The sequence below is a fragment of the Rhipicephalus sanguineus genome, chromosome 5 (genome assembly GCF_013339695.2).
Source record: "Rhipicephalus sanguineus isolate Rsan-2018 chromosome 5, BIME_Rsan_1.4, whole genome shotgun sequence".
NCBI classification, from domain to species: domain Eukaryota; kingdom Metazoa; phylum Arthropoda; class Arachnida; order Ixodida; family Ixodidae; genus Rhipicephalus; species Rhipicephalus sanguineus.
In genome coordinates, this window is record NC_051180.1 from 161354370 (window position 1) to 161377815 (window position 23446).

Consider the following 23446-nt stretch of genomic DNA (forward strand, 5'->3'; position numbering starts at 1 on the left):
CCCTTTGCTTCCCCGTGCCCCGGGAGCGGACGTGTACAGTGTGTGTTGGGGTGCCGCAGAAGGCAAATAAAGTGTTTGTGTGTGTATGTTAGCTCGAACACTGTGTTTATGCTGCGCGGCGCTCAACGCCTTTGCTAGTTGAGCGCGTGCGGAGCGGTGCGCTAAACGTAAGCAGGCGACGGTAGACGCGGCCCTGTGGCTCGCTAAGCCTGAACCCGCGGTAGTCTTCGGCTCCGGTGAGCAGCGAGGGTACCACACTGGCGCCCAACGCGGTATCAAAGGCTCATTAAGCCTTTGATTAGACTTAGTCGAGTCAGCACGCCTTTGCGTATCAGGCTCGCCGTGTTACCCGCGTTATGTCTGCTAGGCGTGAGTTTTGTCCGCTGTCGTTTTTAGCAGATACCGCTTTGCTCGAGAACAGGGCCAGTGCCCCCTTCGGGCAGAATCCAGCACCCTCCCCTGTCACAACCCCCAGTGGGGATGACGCGAGGCGCTATGTACCAGCTCCCAGTGGAGATGTAGCGTGTTGTGGGAACGGGGCCATTGCCCAACCCGAACAGTGCACACGGGCAAAGTGGACCGCTACTGCTCCCTTTGGAATGCACGGCAGTTCCATGTCACATCGCTCCCAATCGGCTCCCAACGGAGCTTACGGAGCGCAGGTCGGAAACGCGGCCTCAGCCGTCACCGACTTTTGCCCGCTGGTTGCTATGCAAGCAAGCAGCCAAGCTCACTTCGAGCGCGCGTCTGTACCGCTAGCCGCAAGCGGCTTAGCCATTTCACGAGAGGCTGCCCCAAGCGGCGGCTGTGAACAACGACAGGCGCTCCCCGAGAGTGGCGCGACGCCGGCCGGTATCCCTTTTGAAACCGCGCCGCTTATCGAGCTCGGAGACAGTTCCCCACCGCTCGAACGCGCCGTTAACGCACCGACAGCTTCCTTTGAAGCAGGTGCACAGACGCTGCTGCAAAATGCCGCCCAAATGATACAGGCGCTCACAGGGGCAGTCCAAACGCTTTCGGCTGTGCCGAAACGCACTCATCCCGCTGTCATGTTGGCCGTTCCGACCTACAGCGGGTACGGTGATCTGCAAAGTGCAAGAGATTACCTGGACTCCCTCACACGTTACCAGAGAGCCACGGGTCTGGACGATCAGGAGGTGCTCGGACGCGTCGTCCCAGCTGCACTGACTGACACGGCGGCTAGGTGGTATCGGCTTTCAGGCCACCGAGCAGCAACCCTCGATGAGTTCCGCGCGGCCTTCCTGCGCGAATTCTTACCCGCTGACTACGAGAGTAGGATGCGGCGCGAGCTCGAGCTCCGCACGCAAGCTCCTGATGAGTCGCTTCAGGAGTACGTACGCGCGATGGAAGACCTTTTCTCTATCGCTGAGCCCAGAGCTTCGAACGAGGAACGCGTCGAACGGGTGATTAGGCAGGCGCATCCGACCTTTTCGGCGTACCTGCGCGGCAGCCGCTTCCGAGATTTAGAGGAATTGGCCGCCGAGGCGAAGCGCATTCAAGGCGACATTCTCGCCGCGCGCGCCTATCGCCCGCCACCGCCAGCCAGCGTGGCCCTTGAACCGCGCTGCGCGTGGGGAGGAGCCGTGCCCTTTCCCCAACGGCAACAGCCCCCCGGAGCTGCCTTTGCGGCTCCCGCTAGAAGCGGGCACAGTTGGGAGCTGAGCGATCGCGCGTTAGATCCCTACACGTACGGGAGGCGCGCAGCCTGTGCTGCACCGCAACTCGACACGCGCGAACAGGGACGCAATCCGCCCCAACGCATCGCTGAGGGTGACGCTCGTCATAACAGATCCTTTGATCAACAGGCGAACCGACCCCTGCCGCTAGAGGCTGCTCCTCCTCGGGAGAGGGGCCGCGACGGCGCATCTTCCCTTTCCCGGGACGGAATGCGTTGCTTCCGCTGCCGCGAGCGAGGGCACATAGCGAGGGAGTGTCCCGTATCTAGGCCTCCTGTGAGGCAGGGAAACGGGGGCGCGGGTCGTTCGTGAAGGCACGAGCGGCCGAACCCTTGCTTCTTCCCTCCGCGTACCGGGCAAGCAGTCTTGCTGGTGCGCACGCGCCGTTTATTTCGGTCATTATTGCCGGCCGCGAATTTTCGGCGTTGCTGGACACGGGCGCAAGCGCTTCGTTGTTTGGCGAACAGGTTTTGTCCCACTTGCGGAAGCACTCGGTGCGCTTGCGGGACAGCCGAACGACATTCACCCTCGCGAAAGGCGTGGCCCAGTCGGCTGGCGCCGCAAGGTTGACTGTCAGATGGGGAGATCGAATGAGACGCACGCGTTTCGTTCATCTCCCAGGGCTCAGTGTTCCTGTGATTCTCGGTCGGGACTTTCTCCTAAAAACCGGTATCGTTGTGGACATTGCGAATGGCGGCTATCGCGACGGACCTTTTTCCCAGCTCAAGCCGTTCATCAGCCCGCCGGCGTATACAACTGCCTGTGCAGTAGAGGCGTCGGAACCGTGTCGCGTGCAAAGTTCGGGGGCAGGCCCCTGCGCTATGCGCTCGTCGGCTCAAAATCCCCATCGGGATCGAGTGGCACGACACGCAGAGGCTCCGCATCCTTTGACCGCCTGTGCGACTCATTTGGATGATACACAGAAGGCTCGTTTCTCGGCACTATTACGCGAGTACGACGAGCTCTTCACCGATCAGCCGGGCTGTACTGAGTTGGTGAGCCACGCGATCGAAACTGGCGACGCACTTCCTTTGAAGTGTAACCCCAGGCCCGTCAGCCTGGCCAAGAGGCAGGTTATTGACGGCTTGCTGGACGATATGCTTTCAGCTGGCATTGTTCGCCGTTCGTCCAGCGCCTGGGCGTCTCCAATTGTGTTGGTGCCTAAGAAAGATGGCAGTCATCGCCTGTGCGTAGACTACCGCCGTCTGAACGGAGTGACTCGTAAGGATGCCTATCCGCTCCCCACGATTAGCTCCATCGTAGGAAACCTCGGCACTGCGCGGTACTTCACCACGTTAGATGCCTCCAAAGGTTACCTACAGGTCCGGATGGATGAGCGTGACCGGTGCAAGACCGCGTTCACCTCCCACAGAGGGTTGTTTGAGTTCACTCGTATGCCCTTTGGTCTTTGTAATGCTCCTGCGACTTTTCAGAGACTCATGGACCGCGTCCTCGGGGAAGCAAAGTGGTCATACTGCATGTGCTACCTCGACGACATCGTGATTTATTCACGAACCTTCGAAGAGCACTTGGCCCATGTTGCCAATGTGCTCGGGAGGGTGAGGGCTGCCGGGATGACGTTAAATCCCGCGAAAGCCCAATTAGCGCAGACTCGAGTTCAGTTACTTGGGTTTACGCTGGGCGAAGGCTCCATTGAGCCAGACCGGGAGAAACATCGAGCAATCCTCGATTTCCCCACGCCCAAGGACATACGCTGCCTGCGCCGCTTTCTTGGAATGGCCAACTTTTACCGGTCGTTCATTCCGTCCTGTGCCCGAGTGCAGGCGCCCTTGACCAAGCTCTTGGGTAAGTCCGCTGAGTGGCGATGGGGACCTGAGCAGCAAGAGGCGTTTTGCCGTCTGTCTAGCGCCATTGCGGAGACAGCGCAGCTCAAGCTCCCCGACCTGACCAGACCGTTTGTTGTCCAGACTGACGCGAGTGATCTGGGATTAGGAGCAGTTCTCCTACAGGAATACGATGGCGTGTTGCAGCCGCTGGCCTTTGCCAGCCGCTCGCTGATACCCGCGGAGAAGAATTATTCCGTGACTGAGAGGGAGTGTCTCGCCATCGTGTTTGCACTGCGTAAGTTTGACGTCTACCTGGATGGGACGAAGTTCGTGGTGCAAACAGATCACAGCGCGCTAAGCTGGCTGATGCGGCTCCGTGAGCCTGCGGGCAGGCTGGCGCGCTGGGCTCTCCTAATACAGCATTATGACTTTTCAGTGCAGTATCGGAAGGGGAGCACTAACGTGGTAGCTGACGCGCTATCCCGTGCCCCAGTGTCTACCGGGAGCCTGGATTCTGGTGCGACAACCGCTAGCGGTGCCTTTGCGCAAGCAAGCGTCGGGGGCGAAACGGCGGCCGAGCCGCCGAGCGGAGAGAAGGGTGAGTGCGCCGACGAGCAAACCCTTTCCGCGGGCCAGGCAAGCAATGCTCCGCGAAGCGGGCGAGAGGGTGAGCTACTCGTAAGCGAACCCATGACGCCGACGCAGGCGGAAGCGATGGCTGCAGTCCTGAGTGGGAACGATACCAGGCTCCCCTTTGGGAGAATGGGAATCGCTTTCAGCAGACAAGAGCTACTGAAGGCCCAGCAAGATGATTCGTTTTGTCGCGAGTTGAGCGACGGTCTCAGGGAGACGGAGCGCCGTGACGCTGCTGGTAGTGCGGCGGGCGCAGGGGGACGGGAACCGGCGTGTGTCGCTGGGTCCCCCGCGGATACATACTTGCTGGACCATGACGGGCTCCTGCTGAAATACATAGCCACCGATGAGGAGTCCGTGGACCCGTTTAAGGTGGTTATGCCCAAAAGTCTGAGAGCCGCACTATTGCGATCCTCTCACGACGAACCCATGGCCGGTCACCTGAGTGGCTCCAAAGTTTTTGCAAAACTGAGCAAGACTGTGACCTGGCTTGGCATGAAGCGTGACATTTTCCGCTATTGCCGTTCCTGCCATGTCTGTCAAGCGGTGAAATCAAGGGGTGGCAAGCCGCCCGGCCTGATGAAACCGATTGTCAGTGAGCGTCCATGGCAAGTAGCCACCTGCGATCTAATGGGGCCGTTCCCCAGAAGCAAGCAGGGGTTCATACATCTGATGGTAGTCGTGGATCATTTTTCGAAGTGGGTGGAATTGTTTCCGCTTCGGAAGGTGACAGCGCGAGCGGTGCTTGAGAGGCTGCAGGAAGTGTTTTGTCGGTTCGGCTTTCCGGAAAGACTAATTACTGACAATGCGTCGTATTTCACCGCTCGGGTGTTTGGTGATACGTGCCGTTCCCTAGGAATTAATCACTGCACCACTTCTCCCTACCATCCCCAGTCCAATTTGACGGAGCGAACCAATCGTACGCTCAAACCGATGTTGGCGGCCTTTGCCGAAAGTCAAAAGGACTGGGCAGACCATTTGAGTGAGCTCGCGTTCGCACTCCGAACCTCCGAGAGTCGCTCTACTGGTTTCTCTCCCGCTTTCCTCAACTTCGGAAGGGAGTTGGCAAATCCGGTGACCAGTGTCATGCAGTGCCAGCTCGGAGACGAGGAAGCACCAGCAGACTGTTCTGCTTACGCATCAAAGCTTCGGGACAGGCTTTGTCGAGCTCTCCGTAGAGCAAGGCAGAGTTTGGCAGCGGCCAGGGCTGCGCAGAAGGCCCAGTATGACCGGAAACATCGCCATCTTTCATTTAAGGTAGGTGATCTTGTCCTGAAGCGCAACCACGCTCTTAGCGACGCGAGCAAGGGGTTCTCAGCCTCGCTCGCTCCTAAGTGGCTTGGTCCGTACCGAGTGGAGAAAGCTTGGACTCCGCTCGCGTACTTGCTGAAAGATCTCCTTTCGGGAAAACTCAGCCGTGCCCACATCGCAGACCTGAAAGCCTTTGCATCGAGGTCTGACGAGCTCGCGCCAGCGCCCAGTGGCACTGCGCGCAAGCGACGGGGCACACCCGGGACGGCGGACCGCATTCGGACCACGCACCGGTATAACCTGAGGAAGCGGTCACCTTAGTGATTTCGCGCCGGACGGCGGACTCATTTCCGCAACCGAAGGCCCTCACATTACTATCTAGCCTCAGTTGCCTAACTTCTTTACGGCCTGTGCTCGCAAAGAAGTGGGGCCCGCCCAGTTTGCTGCTATCTTTCTGTGTTTGAGTGTTCATGTTTATACTTGACGTGTTTCTCGTACTTTTTGTTCGCATATGGAGTGTCATTTTGTTTTGTTTGCTTTTCGCAGTGTTTTTTTTTCTTTCGCCTGCGGAAGGGGTCGTGAATACTGGTGCTTATGCGGGGGGAGAGGTACGAAGGACGCTACGCGCCTTCCATCGCGTGGCGCGTCGGGAGAAGCCCGTCTTCGGAGCTGTGTGTGCGTGTGTGTGTACGTGCGTGGTGGGTCTGTGCGTGCCCTGGAAGTGTGCGGCGTGGGGACGACACCATAGGAAACCACCTTCACCCTATCGCCGTGGACCCAGGAGGTGTTCGGGAACCCGCTGACGTCAGGCGGACCGCCCGGCTGTGTCCTTGTCTCGGCCGTCGTCGAGAAGCCTAGCTGCCGTCTGCCTCACGGCTGCTGCGCGAGGCTAGCTGACATGGTAGCTGCGCCCGGCTCTCTGCCGACGCCGGGACGCCTTGCAGGATTACAGCAGAAGGACCGGCCGTCCCAGCGCGGTCTTTGGTCATCCAGCCTGGAATTCGGGACCTCCGAACCACCACCGAAGCGGCGTTCGTCGGACTCGCGGGTCTGTCGTCGACTAGATCGACGAGACGAAGGTGAGCCCGTTCCGGGCATGCGGACATCAAACAGGCCTCTTGCCTCGCACTCTGGCCAGCAACATTACGCACCGCCTCCCCTCCGCGCCGTGGACGCTCTCCCGTGTGAGCATCACGAACACTCGCCTTAATTTCTTTTACCCCCTTCCGTAGCATCATATTGTATAGTATAGTGTATTTCCAGTGTATTGTGTTATTATTTTTTTTCCTTTTTTATTTGTAGAGTAATTAGCAGCAGTTGTGGGCCTGGGCTGAGGTTAGCTGTTGCTCATTGCATAACGCCTTTGCATGCATGGGCGACGACCGGCTGCCTTTGCCGACCGGTATAGGGTGATTTAAGGAGAGGAGGATGTGGGGATCCGAGGCGCGCCCGAAGCCACTGCGCGGGCATTTCGAATCCTTTTCCCTCTCCCGTTCTTCCGCGACGGCGAGTGGCGCCATCTTGCGCTACGCGCCGACACTCGTGGTGGCGCTGCGCGCGGTCTGAGAGCCGCGAAATTCGGCGACTGACGCGCGTGCACGCGCGGGACGAACTCTCTCTCTCCTCGGACGCCGCTGGGTAAGCACGTATTTCCTTCCGGTCCAACGTCCCCTTTGGGAATCGCTGGACTGTAGCCTGCCTGGGTGCCTCGGCATCCTTGCAGGCGTGTTTACCTCAGTGTTAGCTCCGGTTCGTACGTGAAGCCAAAGAGCGGTGCCTAGTGCTCGCGCGCGGTCGTACCACGCCGAGTCGCACTTGCCGGAGGCCCACGCGTACGGAGATTGCCCTAACTCCCGCGACCAGGCCCAGTGGTCATCGCGAGAGTGCGCAGCATAGCCGCGAGGGACCTTTTCCCGAGCGGCGTGTCAAAGCTCGCCATTGCGAGCTGCGACGTGCTTCGCGGAACCCCTTGGTGTATCGTCCGCGCGGGAGGCCCTTTGCTTCCCCGTGCCCCGGGAGCGGACGTGTACAGTGTGTGTGTTGGGGTGCCGCAGAAGGCAAATAAAGTGTTTGTGTGTGTGTGTTAGCTCGAACACTGTGTTTATGCTGCGCGGCGCTCAACGCCTTTGCTAGCTGAGCGCGTGCGGAGCGGTGCGCAAAACGTAAGCAGGCGACGGTAGACGCGGCCCTGTGGCTCGCTAAGCCTGAACCCGCGGTAGTCTTCGGCTCCGGTGAGCATCGAGGCTACCACAGGCTCAATGACGACACTTATCACTCGCAAATTCAGATTTTTGGAAAACAGCTGCCGCTGAAGTTATATTTATTGTAACGGGCTGATGAGCGCTATTTTGTCTACCTTTAAGAAGACAACGCTCTTGAAGTTCGCAATCTAATGACCACCATCTTTTCAGCCCCAGAAGTTATTGTAGACGATTTGTAAACGTAATCTTTTTACTCACCGTAGCCATAATAATAATACCAAAAAACTTCTAGTATAGGCTAAATATTTGAAGTATGTTCCGGGCGCATCACGTATTGCACTAGTATTATCATAGCAAGGAAGTGGCTGTTGAAATAGGCATGCACATTGAAACTTGTCTTAGCCGTCGAGTACGTAGCCCGTCGTTTAGTTAAAGCCTTCTCAATCCGTGAAATAACAGTTGATGGTCACAACCAAATCACTCGCACGTTGCTCCTTGCGAATGGCTCCTCAAACATTGCTTGAACACTTTAGGCATTCTGTATTCTTAACGAGCTTCCTTTGTCTGATATGATGTCGAGATTTTTCCTACAATAAAAGGGAAAGAATTCTTCCTAAACATGTATTTTTAGTGGTTTCAAGGGTCGTCGGAGGCTGAAATAATTTAGGTACGAATGAAACAATACGAAGTAAATCGGTAATATTGCGTGGTGCGGTACAATATCATGGTGCCTGTGACCGAGACCAAATGATTGTGATAGTTTAGTTACCAGGTAACTGATGTGAGTGTCCTATTTCAACTACTGAACAAATAAATACAACACCTAGTCTCAAGTGAGCAACAACAATTTTGAGGAGATATGACTGGAACACACAATTTAGCTTATACGCGCTTGCGAATTCTAGGATTTTTTTTTTAATTTCGAAAAATTAAAATCTGCAAATTTTATCTGGGTGCCATTAACTTGCAGTGCCCTTACTTACCTCCATGATGCTATTGTGTCTAATGGGTAATTTCTCACTGATTACAAGGGTGATTAAATCGTTACTTGCTGTTTTAATCACTACGTGATTGAGCGAGGCATATGTCTCAAACCGATTCCGCAGATTCCGTACTAGCTGCAAAAGTGTGCATTATAATTCTACCCTTTTAGAAAATATTTTGCATTTCATCACTTCTTAACTTAAAGCGTGAGACGTCACCACAGAGAAGAAGGCACACAAGACACATTGAGTGCTGTGTGTGCCTTCTTCTCTGTGGTGTCGTCTCGCGTTGTAAATATGGAGGCTAGAAACCAACTCGTCCAACATATTGTTTTGTGGTATGTCAACACAACCTCCTTTCACTTGCTCAGGTGGCTCTAAATTAAAACTTTTCTCCAAACTTCTTCATGAGTATCGGTGTTGCGATCAGGAATTCCAGAGCCGTGTTCGTGTGGATTGACCAAACCCCGTGAAGGCGGTGCTGTCTCCGCCCCACGCCTTTCCATCATAACTCTCGCTCTTTCCTTGGCCACTTACCAGGCAGAGGGAACTCCGCCTTGATCAAAAAAATCTCGGGTATTCAATCATTCAGGCAGCTGAGTGCGCCCTTCGGCAAGATGCTGGCTGGCCTATCACTCTTTCCCCTCAACGCTGTAACACCTGTTGTTCAGCGAATCACGGACGCTCAGGAATTCTGTGCGCGGAGCTACGAAGCATTGGCGCGTTCTGTTCCCAACTTACGTTCCCTTGACAAATATTATAACGATAATATGTGCAGAAATTATAGACAACCTTAGTCTGCCCGTTTTTTTCTTAGCGTTTGCATTTTTACAAGATACCGGAGCCATTGAAGGCGGTGGCAGAGCTTGCAGCTACATCTTGTGGCATCTTTTCCTACAGCACTACATTTTGCGAAAATATTCAGCAGCGTCAGTGTTCTCTTCAAGACACAATAACGAGACGGTGAATTAACGATTGTCTAAGTGTCAACGCTTCAGCCAGACAAAGCCTGTAAGTCACTGCAATATTAACAATGCATTTCTCTGGTTAGGTTCTGCAGCATGAGGCGTCGCTACCAGCGTTGCCCACGTACAGTTAAAATTCGATATAACGAAACCCTATTTTACAAAGTGCCCGATCACACGAAAAAATTTCCATTCCGCAGCAGGTACTCGTAGCGTTCAATGTTGTCACCAACCCGTATTAGACAAACTTACTTGGCACCAAACCCTACATAACGAAGTTCTTCCTGATTGTCCTTCGAGCTTGTGCTCTAAGACTATCGTATCGCGTTAAAACTAACCGCCACATTCACGACACCACATTTATTTTGATCAGGCTGTACGGTGTACTTATGCACGGAACGGACTGAATGGTCGATACAGTTCTTACGTTTAAGGTGGCACTAGGGGCGGTCGTGGTTTATTGTCCCTGTAAATACTCTCGCAGGAACAACGCGGTGCTTACTTTCGTTATTTCATGGACATATCGCGCTGATTGTCTCCTCGCAATTTTCTTGTTCTGCCTGCTGGCACGATAACTGCATTCGTTCTCCCCTTCTATGCATATCGACAGTTTTGCATAACCTCATGTAACAGTCTACCTGGCCTGCATCGCCTGGATATGGCATGGCAGCCTCCATGTCCGGGTGACTTGGGGGACCGCATGTATACACAGGTGGCGCTATAGGGCTTTTTACGCACGCAGGGGTGGGGTAGCGGGTAATATAATGCCGCCGTAGCTTTTGGGTGTCGCTAGGCAAGAATTTTAAGGCGAAAGCCCTATATGTTTCATCAGTCAAGAAATTTTAGAAATTTGGCGAGGCCTGACAGTACTTCGCCAGACTTTCACAAGACCTGACGATACATCGCGACACCTTGTCGCAGCCGTAAACACGAGTGCTGACAAAAAATATTAAAATTAGAAAGCTGCTCAAAAGTCACGTTATAATCAAGTGAATATGTATGTGTGCAGTCGGCGTACTAAAAGACACATGGCCTCAATATAAAAAGATGCCATTAATCACGTCACAGCTTGCCAGAATTTGTGACGTCATGATGGCGTCACTGTGATGAAAACAGTGGACTCAGGTCAAAAAGAGGGAGGAAAAGAAGAAGATTGCTTTCTCCTTCCAGTCACCTTCGGTAAACGCAAGAGCGTCGTGTGACTAATTTTAGATTTCGAAGGACAGAAAAATTCATTTCTCGCTTTTACGAGCTTTCCGATTTGTCCAAATAGTTCGAGCATGCTGATGACTTGGTTAAATCAAGTTCCAATTGTATACTTCTCCCGCAGCCCCTAAAAACATGAGCGGCATGGAGTATGAAAGGATGGCCTAAAATTCTCAAATAAAGAATGTACGTAACTAAGCTCTGTCACTACGCTCCAAAAACGTTAAGTTGACGCTATATAGTTTTGTCACAACCTATTTGAAATGACACGTATGCATACAATAGTACGCTATCGTATAACTCGGAAAGACAGCAGGCCGGTACTGCGGGTACTTTGTACGATTCCTTATTCTCAACTCTGTGCTGTATGTATTCATCCGCTGCTCATGGCAGGTTGCTCCCATTGACAACGAGAGTGGACCATCGCTCTGATCACTGCACAAAGGCGGAAAGTACAAAAATGAAACAAAGCACCTGCCCAAAACGCCATGTCCGTCTGCGATATTAATGAGAACTAACAGAAAATAACACCAAGGAAAGTACAGGTGGTGTTATCTGTAGTATTTAGAATATAAATGTGAAGAAAGTAAAGTGAACGAAAAGATAACTTGCCGCCGGCAGGGACCGAACCTCATATCCTTCTACGGTAATGCAGACGTCATCTATTTGCATGAACATTTCACGTACGTGGACGGACGTTGAATACGAATGCATCGTGTGGTCTGTCTTTGTTTTCCCTTTTGCGGAATAATCACTATCAGGCAGCTACAACCAAGGCAACAACTATCGTTGCATTTTGGCCTTCCTGTCATGTACAATTTGTATGAAAAACAGGTCGTGCTGGATACCTCACAGAGAACGTTCGCTAGACTAGCTCGCACGTATGCTCTCTCTCAATTAAACCACGAAACTCATATTATGAGACGTACATCTCGCAGGAAGCCAAATTCTTTAAAAGGCACAGCTGACCACTACATCGGCGCCAGACAGTGATCCAACGAGTCGTAAGGCGCCGATGTGCGTCCGCAGTATGTGCCCAGGCCCACTAAAAAGACACCGGACTCAAATCTCATTCATTTGACACTAATGTTTCCGTTCCTTCTACCTTTTTCACGCGCTAACGTCATTTTGAGCACAACACGCCACTATTCTGCGGATATATTATAAAGCTGTGCAGTTTAAATAAGGCAGCAATCATTGCCTGGTGATGAGCGGATTGCGTCATTTGGCACGGGTACCAATAGAACGTTACCGTGGACACAAACCGACATCCTGGAAGGGCAAGATGTACTGAAGGGGGCAAGCAGTACAAGTAAATACAAGCCTAGAAAAACCTGGCATCGAAAGAGAGGATATGAAAGGGAGAAGTGGTCAAGTGCAAGGCCGGAGGTGGTCCCAAGTCTGTAGCACCGGTGACTATCGGCCTACCGTCTTAAGTTCGTGCCAGTGGTGCCGGCCAACGAGTCGTGCGCTCGAGCGACGTGGCCGAGGCGAGCACGGCTGATCGGGCGCGTTGCCCCGGCGGCGATGTCGCTCGTGCACGATGCCCCCGTGGTCAGCCGAGCCAGCAGCAGCAGCAGGTTGTTCCAGTGTATGGCTAGCTTATAACCCGCACCGAGGGCGCTCTCCCCTCCCTTGATCGTTTTGGCCGGCACACAGAGACCACACACGCTCGCCATCTTTTAGCAGCGGCGGCGGCGAATGTCTCAATCCAGTCGCGCCTCGGCTCTTCGCGCCGTCCGCGGGCCATAACTGCCGCGGCTGGTGAACACTCACAACCGCCTCGGCGTCGTCGTCGTCTCCCCCTCCTGGGGGCAAAGCTGTTGCGTCGCTTCGGCCAAATTACACTTAATGTTCCCCTTAGCTCGTCTTCCTTCTCTGTGCTGCTTCACCCTCGCGGCCGGCTGTTGCCGCCGCCCTAGGAGAGCCGGCGCGCGCTCCCTTAATGGTCGGGCGCTCACCAAGGGCTGCTGCCTTCCTTTGGCACTGTCTTCTCTGTCTGTCCCGGTAATTGCCTTTTCTTTATGCCTTCCCGACGGCGCTGCGGTGATGGCAAGCGCCTACTACTACTATACACGACTGCAGAGAGAAACGTGGGCATAACTACCTGCCGCCGAGCCTTTGTATGTACATGCCATCTGCGTTTGTAGTGCGCATTTGGACGGCGTGCGTGTGTAAACACTTGGGGTGGCGCTTCGTGCGGGGCGCCCCGCTTCCGCAATCTTCGACAGGGAGGCCTCCCAGAGGATCGACTCCCGCGATGAAGACATTTGGGAGGGCCAACGTCCACCGGGTGGCCTCCTCCTTCTCGTCCTTCTCGCGCCCAATTGGTTTCGGAAGGAACCCTTCTATATCTTAGGAGGTTATTGAGTTTTTTTTTGTTACCCCTCGTCCCGTCGTCCAGTTCTCAAGGTCCGCCTAGAACAACCGGACTTTAGTCGCTTTGTAGCGATCATTGCTCGCGCGGGAAGTGTGGTGTGCGAACGGTTGGCGCCATGCAGTTAGGTGTACGAGAAGCCAAAAATGGCCGAATTGGTGAGGATACACGGCAAGTCCGGCAACAAGAACTACTAGGACGAAAGAAAAGCACGGAAATAGACAAGGCACAATGCCGCACATTATATAACCCTATGTTAGTTTGAACTTCTTTGCTGTAGGTACTCACGAGTCTACAGCTCCTTGGTATGGCATGAATAGCAGCGCCAGAAGCCGTAAGTCATCCTGGAGAAATAATTAGACATGGATGACCATTAACGACAGTAACTATTACATTTAACGTAGTTTACTCGTTTCGAGTGCGTGAATGGTTGTAGAATCCTTCGAGACCGTGCGCTTCTCTAACTGCCCCTCAATACATACATTGAAAACTTCGTCTACCACCGCGCCACTGGAACACATCCTGAAAAATATTTTAGTGTCAGGTTCATCGCGCGTAGACAGGTTAAATTATAAATCAGAAACAAATTTATGAGCGATTATAATCCATACACTAGGCTAATACGTTTTACGAAAGCATTAAACTATCTCTGTCATTCCTGCCGTCCTTATTTCTTTCTTTGAAGGCGTTCTATCACTGTGAGTGATATTTAGTATCACCGTTAGCGATGGAGCACGAGCAGGAAGGAAGAATATAGACTGCAGGGCGTGTTCCACATGTATTCGCCCAGGGAAAAGGAGGAGTGATTTCCCCCTTCTGTTTTAACACGAAAGTGTTTTATGCCGGGGTCCACCAAGACTTTCATGATGTATTTCCGTCACGGAAGCACGTCAGCAAAATGAATGCCATCACATGGCAAAGAAAAAAAAAAGCTGCAAGAAAAAGTTCTGTTGACGGGAGTCAAACCCATTACCTCTCGGTCCGCGACGATGGCTGGAAGTCGTTTAGCCCATTGAGCTACTGCCAAATACATTACGGAGGCAACATGAACGCGCCTTTTATCTTTCACTTTTTCCTCTCGCAGTGCTGTTCGGTGGAAGGATGGGTGATGCTACGAGCGTCCCCTTTATAACGGGGTGGTGACATCTGCTGCACCAGGCTCGAAAAAAAAAAAACGCGCCGTTGCTACGACTGTCCCATTCGCCCCGTTTTCAATACAAGTTCAATTTCGTCAACTCCTTAACACACTGTGAGGTGGCGGCTTTAGCCACAGCCTCGCTCATAGCATCCATCCATATCGAAAAATAGCTCCCCAACACTCGCCAGACTGTGCGAAATTGATGTTTCCGGGCCAACTGAATGTGCAAAACACATTACAGACCCTGTGTCTTAACAGAATAACACGTGGCCACTTTGTACACGTTGAGAAGTACGCTGTCTGAACACCAACTCAAAGCAATCACCAAGGTAATGCGGCATGAACTGTAGTGGGGTATGCGATATTAAACTCATTTAGCGGAGAACGTCGCATGAAGAGAACATTGGTCTACATTGCTTGGCCACACAAAGGCACAAAGCAAGTAAGCTTCGACTAAGTGGGTCCTGCCGTTCTTAAGCAATCTTTCCAGCTGAGGTAAATCCTCCACGAAATGTTGAATCTCGCTTTCAAAGCGATGCCAAGAACTGTTGTCGTATATAGAGATGGTACATTGCATACTCCTCTAAAGAAGAAAACATTATTAGGTGTTCATGTGGTAGAAATTGGGAGAATATAGCTAGAGAGGGAAGAAGTGAGAATCCTGTGCGCAAGAATCGTTGCTCCACGAGATTTTGTGAGAGCGACTATGAAATGCTTCCATGATGAAACTGTACGAAACTTTTCGTGCTCTGCTAGACGAGAAAGCCTTTCTCGGTGATTGAACACTTATTTTAACTCTTATTTTATTTAATTATTTATCACAGCCCCAGTGGGAATGACAAGCGCCTAGCGCTTACATTATACTGCTATTAAACTTTGTGTTAACGCTTCGCTGCTATATATTTGTGACATGGCTAGATGAAATCCTGTCGTGCACGGTGTCTGCAGCGCAAATTTTTCCCGTGATGACGTACGCCTACAAAACATCTTAAAGTTTGCATACCAACTATTTTCGGCACCGTTACCTGTAACTGCATGCGTTACGCCGGCAACTGTACATTGACTAGATCGCTTTTTGCGATCGCTGACCCTGCCACATGCCAGGGAAACAGTAAACACATACAGAACACTCTCGTTTACTTTTTTTGTGGGCAGTAAATTCATATGTTTGCCCTTGCATCAACACAGCCTGAGCAAATATTCCTCTGGGCTATGGCTTCATATACTGTCACCGACGGTCAATATGGCTTTCAGGATCAAACTTATCACCAAATTAGTACGTCCTCAAAGTGCGCTGTAACCTTGAGACTTCGCAAGCAGGTTTATTGTATCTACCAAACCACATGCTGGATCTTCCCAATCTTTAAAATTCACTCATTTATGTATATGATCAAACTAAATGATTTCTTCTCTTGTAATTCTAAATTGCCGAACGTTATAAAGGTTTTCACCTCGCGATGAATCTTCAAATTTGTCAGTTTACACCAAAACTTTGTTTACAATGTTCATGCGAACATACAAGACAATCGACAGTGCATTTATTGACACAGGGTGACGCGATGACCACGTCTGGTCTTCGTGTTTTCGGAATCTGGCCTCTTGAAAGGCGCCCGTGGCAAGCTCAGCATCTCGGCCGAAGTGCTCCGGTAGTCTGCAGAGTGGATCCGTTGCCGTCAGAGGTCGACGGCGGCGGCGCGTGGTTCCGACCAAAGGGCTCCGACCGCGGCCCATTAGGGTAGCATCGGTCTCGGTTCCGTGCCGAAGGGCCCGAACATCTTTCGACAGCGCCAAAAGGACGCCGCGGCCGCGTAGAAAGAAGAACCAGAGGCGCCGGCAGGCAGCAGCCGGCCCGCCGTGTTTGTTTGACGGCGGGGAAAGGCCGTTAGGCCTAACCACCCGGTCCTCCGCCGAACGAGCGCGCGGAAACGCCGGCTAGAGCTGCTGCTAGCTCAATCTGCACGGCGCGTGGAAGTCGTTTTGGCCGCCGCTTCTTCCCCACCCGACAGATTATATATAGAAGGAGCACCGCGGTTACGCCACTTTGGTTTTTGTTTCTAGTAATTTTCTCCCCTCTTTTCCACCGAAGCTGGGCGAGGTTTTTCTATCTATCCATCCGCGGCTTGCTTGGCGCGCTCTGCATGCGATGGTTCCATCCCTCGAACAGGACTCCCCGCGGCTGCAGTGAGGCGGCAGCTACGCTCTTCATGCGCGGAAACCCGGCCTCCGCGCCCGAAAGGGTTGCCGCTTTGGGCTAAACTGCGAAACAAGAGAGAGATAAACAAGAATGAAAAAGGGAGATGAAGGGGAACTCGAGATCCGCTCCATTTGTTGTCGTTTCTCGGTCCGCCGCTTGTTTTGATTCAGTTCCCGCTGAAGCGGCGGCGGCAGCCATGTTCGGAATGATGCATCAACCTCCGCTGCACGAGGGGCCGGCTGCGTGCCGTGCTCCGCGGGCTTTTATAAATGGCAGCGTCGCCGCGAGTCCCTCCTGGAGGGAAGAGCGAGTCCTCCTGCGTGCACGGCGTGGCACGCCGAGTCTTGGCGACGCTCCCTCCTCTCTTATAAAGCTTCCCTTTGCTTCGTTCCTGTCAACCGGCACCTGCGCCCCGCTGCTGCTATTGCTGTGGACGTGTTTCTCTGGGTGCTCCATTCATTGCTTCAGCGCACCGTCATGACGCTGCGCAACGCGTTTTATTTATCGTTGCAGGGGTGCCGACCCCGTGGCTCGCATGCACTGCACGCGCGTCTTGGAGCTCCGCTACTTCACCTCGAGCGTGTCCGAAATCCGTGGCGCACCGTGACGAGCAGTTGGCCGCCACTTGATTTCGAGAGACTGACGACTCCTCCGCGGCCAGACTACATGGTGTCACCCACCAACTGTTTGGCCGTCGCGGGGCACAGCATCTCTTTGACAACATCTCTTCCGAGAAAGCGATGGACATTAGATCTGTAAAGCAGTTGCATAAAATTGTTACGGGTAACTATGGTAACCTTTGGCACGCTACAACACCGAGTGAAGCGAAGAGCTCCTACTTCGCGGTCTAATTTATAACAAAGAGGCGATTAAATTTTAGAGCACATGGGAGGCCGCGTGTTTGTTTGAGCGTTGAGTGTCTCGCGCTAATCAAAAGCTAGGTGGCAGGATCGTCGCGAGCTACACTTCTCTGTATGGCAGCTTGGCTTCTGCTCGTTCAATTTATGAATTTAATTGTGTAAAAGCTCCTGAAAGCAAAGCCTAAGTAAAGGAGAAAAGCGCCATGTAATGTCGTATGATGGAACACACCTACTGCTCCCGTGTCCCAGTGATGACTCTGAGAAGGCAAATTACTGAAAAGCTGTTCTGATGACGTATTGTATATTTTTACAGTGCGATAAAAAACCTCGGCCGTACTTTATTTAATGTTTCCTTTAACTGGCCTCAAGTAGGTTGGCAGTTAGCTTTATTTGAAAGCCGACGGCTTACTTTTAGTTCATCTAGGCATAGGTGCTGGAGATTAAATGTTAGACCGGTGTGGCTTGTCCCGCAGTTAGACCAAAAGTCGTTAAAATCAAGATATGTCGCAACCCATTAAACCTCCTGTTAGGTTGCGGGGTTGTGGGGTTTTCCTTGGGAAGAACCACACCGCTCGGCTGCTGGGTACGAACTGCTTTATTGCCAGAAAACGGCGCCTGCTCGCGAAGGCGCGGTCCGTGCGCGGCGTCCCTCGTGAAGGGAAAACGTAACCCAATCTGCCTTGTCGCTCTGGCCGCGCGGCTGAGTGACCGGAAGCCGGTGCTTGCGAGTCCCGGAGCGGCGGCACGCCTATTTGCCGGGAGCGGCAGTGCGTCGCCTGTAGAACATCACATCCCTCCCCTCTTAGATGGAGTCCCCGTAGCGGTCTGGGGGCTGGCGATGTCGTTGCGGACGTGATGCCGTTGTCGTGTCCGGCTGCGTCGCTGGTTGTTGTGGCCCTGGCTCTTCTGTTAGGCTGAACCCTGATGAAACTGGGGAATCTGCTGGTGGATCCAGCATGTACGGGGCCGGCACGGTAGCTTGCCGAGTTGTTGCGAGTTGCTCTCCGTGCTCGCTTTCTATGCGGCTTTCCGCCTGACTCTTCTCGACACCGGGTTTTATGTGGTCTAGGAGCCTTCGAAATGTTCCCGTTTCACATTTAATCATCCAAGACCTGTGTCCGAGCCTCTCCGTCACCGTTCCCTCCATCCATGCAGGGCTGCCGACGAAATTCCGGATGAATGCTGACTGCCCCACAGAAATTTCCCTCGCGGAGTTGCAGCCCCTGGTGTTCGAGGGTGCTTCCTCGGGCGGCTGGGGCTGGAGTTTTGTGAGCGCGGTGACCATGTCGCGCCCGAACATTAATGCGGCTGGTGTTTTGCCCGTTGCCGTTGATACGGTGCTGTGCTGCTTAAGTAGGAACCGCGCCAGCCTGCATGCAAACGTTCCTGTTTGGTTCTTGGCTAACGCCTGTTTTGTTTCGGACACCATCCTCTCTGCCTGGCCATTAGTGGCGGGATGGTAGGGGGCGCTTGTGACATGTGTAACCCCGTTCTTCTTTAAAAACTCCTCAAATTCTGAGGAAACAAAAGACGGGCCATTGTCCGTCACTAGCTTTTTGGGGAGCCCAAACGTTGCGAAAAGGTTTCGCATTTCCTCAATCAATGTGGTAGTCTGGATGTTGCGCATGCAGCGCACTTCCAGCCACTTGGTGTACGCATCGACCACCACTAGCAACATCCTCCCCTCCACAGGGCCAGCAAAGTCCGCATGAATGGTGTGCCAAGGTGTCGTTGCGCGCTGCCACTGAGGCATAGGTGCCTTGCCTGGTGCCTTTTGGTGCTGGCGACATATTACACAGTTTCTTGCCACCTCTTCAATATCGCTGTCAACACCTGGCCACCAAAAGTAACTCCTAGCGCAGGCTTTCATGGCGACAACTCCTCTGTGGTTTTCGTGGGCCAGGCCCAACACGCACTTTCTCGCTTTTGCAGGAATGACCACCCTGCAGCCCCTAATAAGGCAGCCCTCCTGAATAGAGAGCTCGGCTCCGAGCTTTCTGTATGCTGCAAACTCTTCATTGGCAAGCTTGCGCAGTTCGCCGCTTCCGACAGCTGCTTTCACTCGAGACAACACTGGGTCTTGTCGGATCATTTCAGCAAGTCGGTTTGGTGCTAGTTCAAAGCTTGACGTGGAAACCAACATGAGCACGTCTCCTGGCGGATAAGGCTCATCGACCTGTGCTGGCAGCGGGAGTCTGCTGAGAGCGTCTGCGTTTTGGTGTTTTTGGCCTGGTCTGTACACCAAATTGTAATCATAGGTGGCTAGCTTGAGGCACCAGCGAGTCATTCTAGGCGATAGTACTAACGGCACTTGTTTCTTTTCGCCCATGATACCAATCAGTGGTTGATGGTCTGTCAATACGGTCACGTGCCGACCCGCGATGTACTTGTGAAAATGGCTGACACCGTATACTATCGCCAATCCTTCTTTGTCAAGCTGGGAATAGTTCTTTTCCGCGCTTCCCAATGTTCGCGAAGCGAATGCTATGGGTGCCTCTCGGCCAAGAGCGTCTTCCTGAGCCAGCACCGCACCGATACCGTACGGTGACGCGTCTACGGACAAAAGAAGGGGATTGGTTTCATCGTAATGAGCCAGTACTGTGCAAGTGCAGACCATATGTTTCAGTTCCTCGAAGGCGGTTTCGTGCTCCGATTTCCAGTTCCAGGGCGTATTTTTCTCTAACAGTTTGTACAGCTTGGCTGCGACATTTGCCCTGTTCCTTAAGAAGCGGTCGTAAAAAGATATCAACCCAAGAAAAGCTCGGAGAGATGTTCTGTCAGTTGGTTGTGGTGCCCGAAGTATGGCCTCGATTTTGCTCTCGGTGGCGTGCACCCCATTGGCGTCAATTCGGTGTCCCAGGAATTCCACTGACGTGATGCCAAAGTGGCACTTATCCTTCTTGAGGCGTAGGCCTCTCTCGCTTAGCCTTGTTAAAACCTGGTCAAGCCGATGTGCGTGCTCAGAAGCATCTTTCCCGCTGATAATAATATCATCAAGGTAAACACTCACCCCGGGAATTCCGGCCAGTGTTCCCTCCATCATGCGCTGGAAGATGGCAGGTGCGGCGGATACTCCGAACGGGAGCCGATTCACTTTAAACAGTCCCTTGGTCGTGTTCACCGTGAGGAGCGCTGCTGTTTCGTCGTCGACTTTCAGCTGTTGGTAGGCTTGGTACAAATCCAACGTCGAGAAGAGGGTTCCGCCGCGCAAATTCGCGAACACCTCCGCTGTAGTTGGAAGAGGGTAGGAGGCCTTCTTCGCCGCTGCGTTAACAGTGCTCCTGTAGTCACCACACACACGCAATGTTCCATCATTTTTCCGAACGAGAACCAGCGGTGTCGCCCAGTTGGAATGCTGTATCGGTGAGAGGATGCCCTGATGTTGCAGGCGATCAAGTTCATCTTTCATAGGCCCCTGCAGGGCAAGAGGCACAGGACGAGCCTTACAAAACTTGGGGCTTGCGTCTTCTTCCAATTCCAGGTGAATCAAGGGGCCTGTGTAGCCGTCAATGTCCTCTCTGAACACGTCTGGGTGTCGAGAGATGACTTCCCTGATCTCATCTGCTGGATGTTCCACCTGGTTGATTCCGTGGACCTGGATATGGAGAGGCGCGAACCAGTCCCGTCCCAAGAGGTTGCATCCAGCTCCTTTCATCACCAGCAACGGCAGCACGCAATCGTCTGACTTGAACTTCACCCGAACATGTGCGGTTCCCAGAACACGCAGTTCTTCTCCCGACCAAGTGCGCAAGTCGAGTGGCTCCCTTGAAAGTTGGGGGGCGTTCCTTGGCCACGCTTTGTGGTAGGTCTCCTCGCTTATCAGGGAGCGTGCGGCACCCGTGTCAACTTCAAATTGCAGGGATTTTCGCTCTACTTCCACGTCTACCAGGAACTTGGGGCAGTGTGTGCGCCCATTTACTGCATGCAGCTCGTACGTGGAATCACTGCTTACAGTTTCGTCATACGGTAGGGGGTTGACACTGTGCGTTTGTTGCCTGGTGTGTGTGCGTGCTTCCTTTTCTTGCTTCTTGCGTGCAATGCAGGCGTCTCCGATATGGCCCACTTTGGCGCAAAAACGGCACTCTGCTGTTTTGAATTTGCACGTCGAAGGGTCGTGCCAGCCATCACATCGGTAGCAACGGCGTCGAGAAGGCGGTTTCTTGTCTTCTTGCTTGTTGGGAGTAGCCTTGTTGATCTCTCCGGAGTTCGTTGCCGCTTTGATTCCCCGCTGCTGCCTTGACGCACTCTCCGCTGATAGGGCTATATCCAAAGCACGTTGGAAAGTCAGCTCCTTTTCTGCGAAGAGGCGCTGTTGGAGATGTTCGTCGCGGATGCCGCAAACGAATCTGTCTCGCAGCATTACGTCCTGTGGCAGCATTGTTGGGTTCCGTTGTGAAACGGGCTCTTGACTTCCCCCTGACGGTGTCGATGTTGCAGGCGTAGCCGCTAGCACACCGAAGTTGCAGTCCACTGTCAAACTCTTGAGGGCTGCGACATAGCTGCTTATCGATTCGCCGGGGTTTTGGTCTCGTCGCTGGAACACGTACCGGCCGTAAAGCTCCGATGGTCTCGGATCGAAATGCCGCTGGAGAAGTGTGACCAGCTCGCTGAAGCTGACCTCTCCAGGGGTTTTCGGCGCGACCAGCGCACACGCAGTCTCGAAAGTGTCCGCGCCGCATAGCGTGAGGAGGAGGGCCCGTTTCTTCTCTTCGTTGCTGATGTCGTTCGCCACAAAGTAGAAGTTGACGCGCTGGATCCATGACGCCCAGGACTTTCCCGAGAAGGGCTCGATGGCGCCGTACATTCCTCCTGTAGCCATGGCACGTAACCTCGAAGCTGCGCTCGCTTCACAACTCCTGCCTCGTCGCCAGTGTTAGGTTGCGGGGTTGTGGGGTTTTCCTTGGGAAGAACCACACCGCTCGGCTGCTGGGTACGAACTGCTTTATTGCCAAAAAACGGCGCCTGCTCGCGAAGGCGCGGTCCGTGCGCGGCGTCCCTCGTGAAGGGAAAACGTAACCCAATCTACCTTGTCGCTCTGGCCGCGCGGCTGAGTGACCGGAAGCCGGTGCTTGCGAGTCCCGGAGCGGCGGCACGCCTATTTGCCGGGAGCGGCAGTGCGTCGCCTGTAGAACATCACACCTCCCAAAGGACCAATGCCATACCCCATTCTAGTCATCTGTGTCTTAGAGTGCACAGTACTCGCGAATTGAAACACGACATCAAAATATTTAGTATAACGACTTGTATGCGCACACTCTCGAGATAACAACGTCTTGTCGCGACGAATTTGGTTTCTAAAGATAATGTTGGCACTGATCTACTCGTTCGATTTAAAACTGCGCCGATATGACCCGAACTGAAGACGGTAGAAACGAAAACATGTGCATTACTTAGCCCTAAATTCCCCTATTTCACTTCGTCGGTACTGTACATCCGTGTAGCGAACCGCGAGACAACGCCGCACATAAGGCTATCGTGATGGCAGTCGCTTTATATATATATATATATATATATATATATATATATGTGTGTGTGTGTGTGTGTGTGTGTGTGTGTGTGTGTGTGTGTGTGTGTGTGTGTGTGTGTGTGTGTGTGTGTGTGTGTGTGTGTGCGCTTGCGTCTGACGCAAGAGTAGAGTGATGACTGGTAGAAGCCGACAAGCAAGAAGCGCGTATGCAATCGAATAAAGGCATGGCGAAGAGTCACGGCACGTCTCACATTCATAGCGTCGCACAAGTTGACAGGATAAAGGCCTGGCAGCCACTTCATCAGTCGCATATATTCGACAAAGTTCTCCACAAGGCGCCCTCACCATACGTGGACTACCGAACCAGCTCCGAGCAGCACACAGCGACAAGCATCATGGCAGAACCATACGCGCACCTTGGCATCCCAAAGTACACCGGATCAGCGGACGAAGCACCCGTACAGGAGTGGTTCGACCTACGCAATCTCCACGCCACCGCTGTATCCTGGTCGGAAGGGGAGATGGCTACCCACTATCTCTGCCCTATACATTGACTTAATAGGGAGGGGAAGCGCCACGACGAACCTTCGCCCCCCCCCCCCCCCCCACTGAAGGGGAACCCTGCGCACGCCTATGCCAGTCACTATGCCGAGCATCAATCTGCCATTCCCACTTGACAAGCGTCTG

The 23446-nt window shown here is 53.1% G+C and overlaps 2 protein-coding genes across 2 annotated transcripts; one reads left to right on the plus strand and one right to left on the minus strand.

The window, feature by feature from the left end:
- Positions 1 to 313: 313 nt before the first annotated feature.
- Positions 314 to 12324, plus strand: LOC119395042 (uncharacterized). The gene is made up of 2 exons (XM_037662335.2): positions 314 to 1791; positions 12161 to 12324. Exons 1-2 carry the CDS (start codon positions 357 to 359, stop codon positions 12322 to 12324), a joined length of 1599 nt encoding a protein of 532 aa, XP_037518263.2. The 5' UTR covers positions 314 to 356.
- A 5770-nt stretch (positions 12325 to 18094) lies between these two features.
- On the minus strand, positions 18095 to 22111 carry LOC119395043 (uncharacterized protein K02A2.6-like). The gene has a single exon (XM_037662336.1). It carries the CDS (start codon positions 22109 to 22111, stop codon positions 18095 to 18097), a length of 4017 nt encoding a protein of 1338 aa, XP_037518264.1.
- Between the last annotated feature and the right edge of the window lie 1335 nt (positions 22112 to 23446).

Coding starts and splice junctions, on each gene's coding strand:
- LOC119395042 (XM_037662335.2), top strand. CDS start 357: ATGTCTGCTAGGCGTGAGTTTTGTCCGCTGTCGTTTTTAGCAGATACC. Junction 1,792..12,160: donor GCCCCAACGCATCGCTGAGG/GTGACGCTCGTC, acceptor TACCGTCTTAAG/TTCGTGCCAGTGGTGCCGGC.
- LOC119395043 (XM_037662336.1), bottom strand. CDS start 22,111: ATGGCTACAGGAGGAATGTACGGCGCCATCGAGCCCTTCTCGGGAAAG.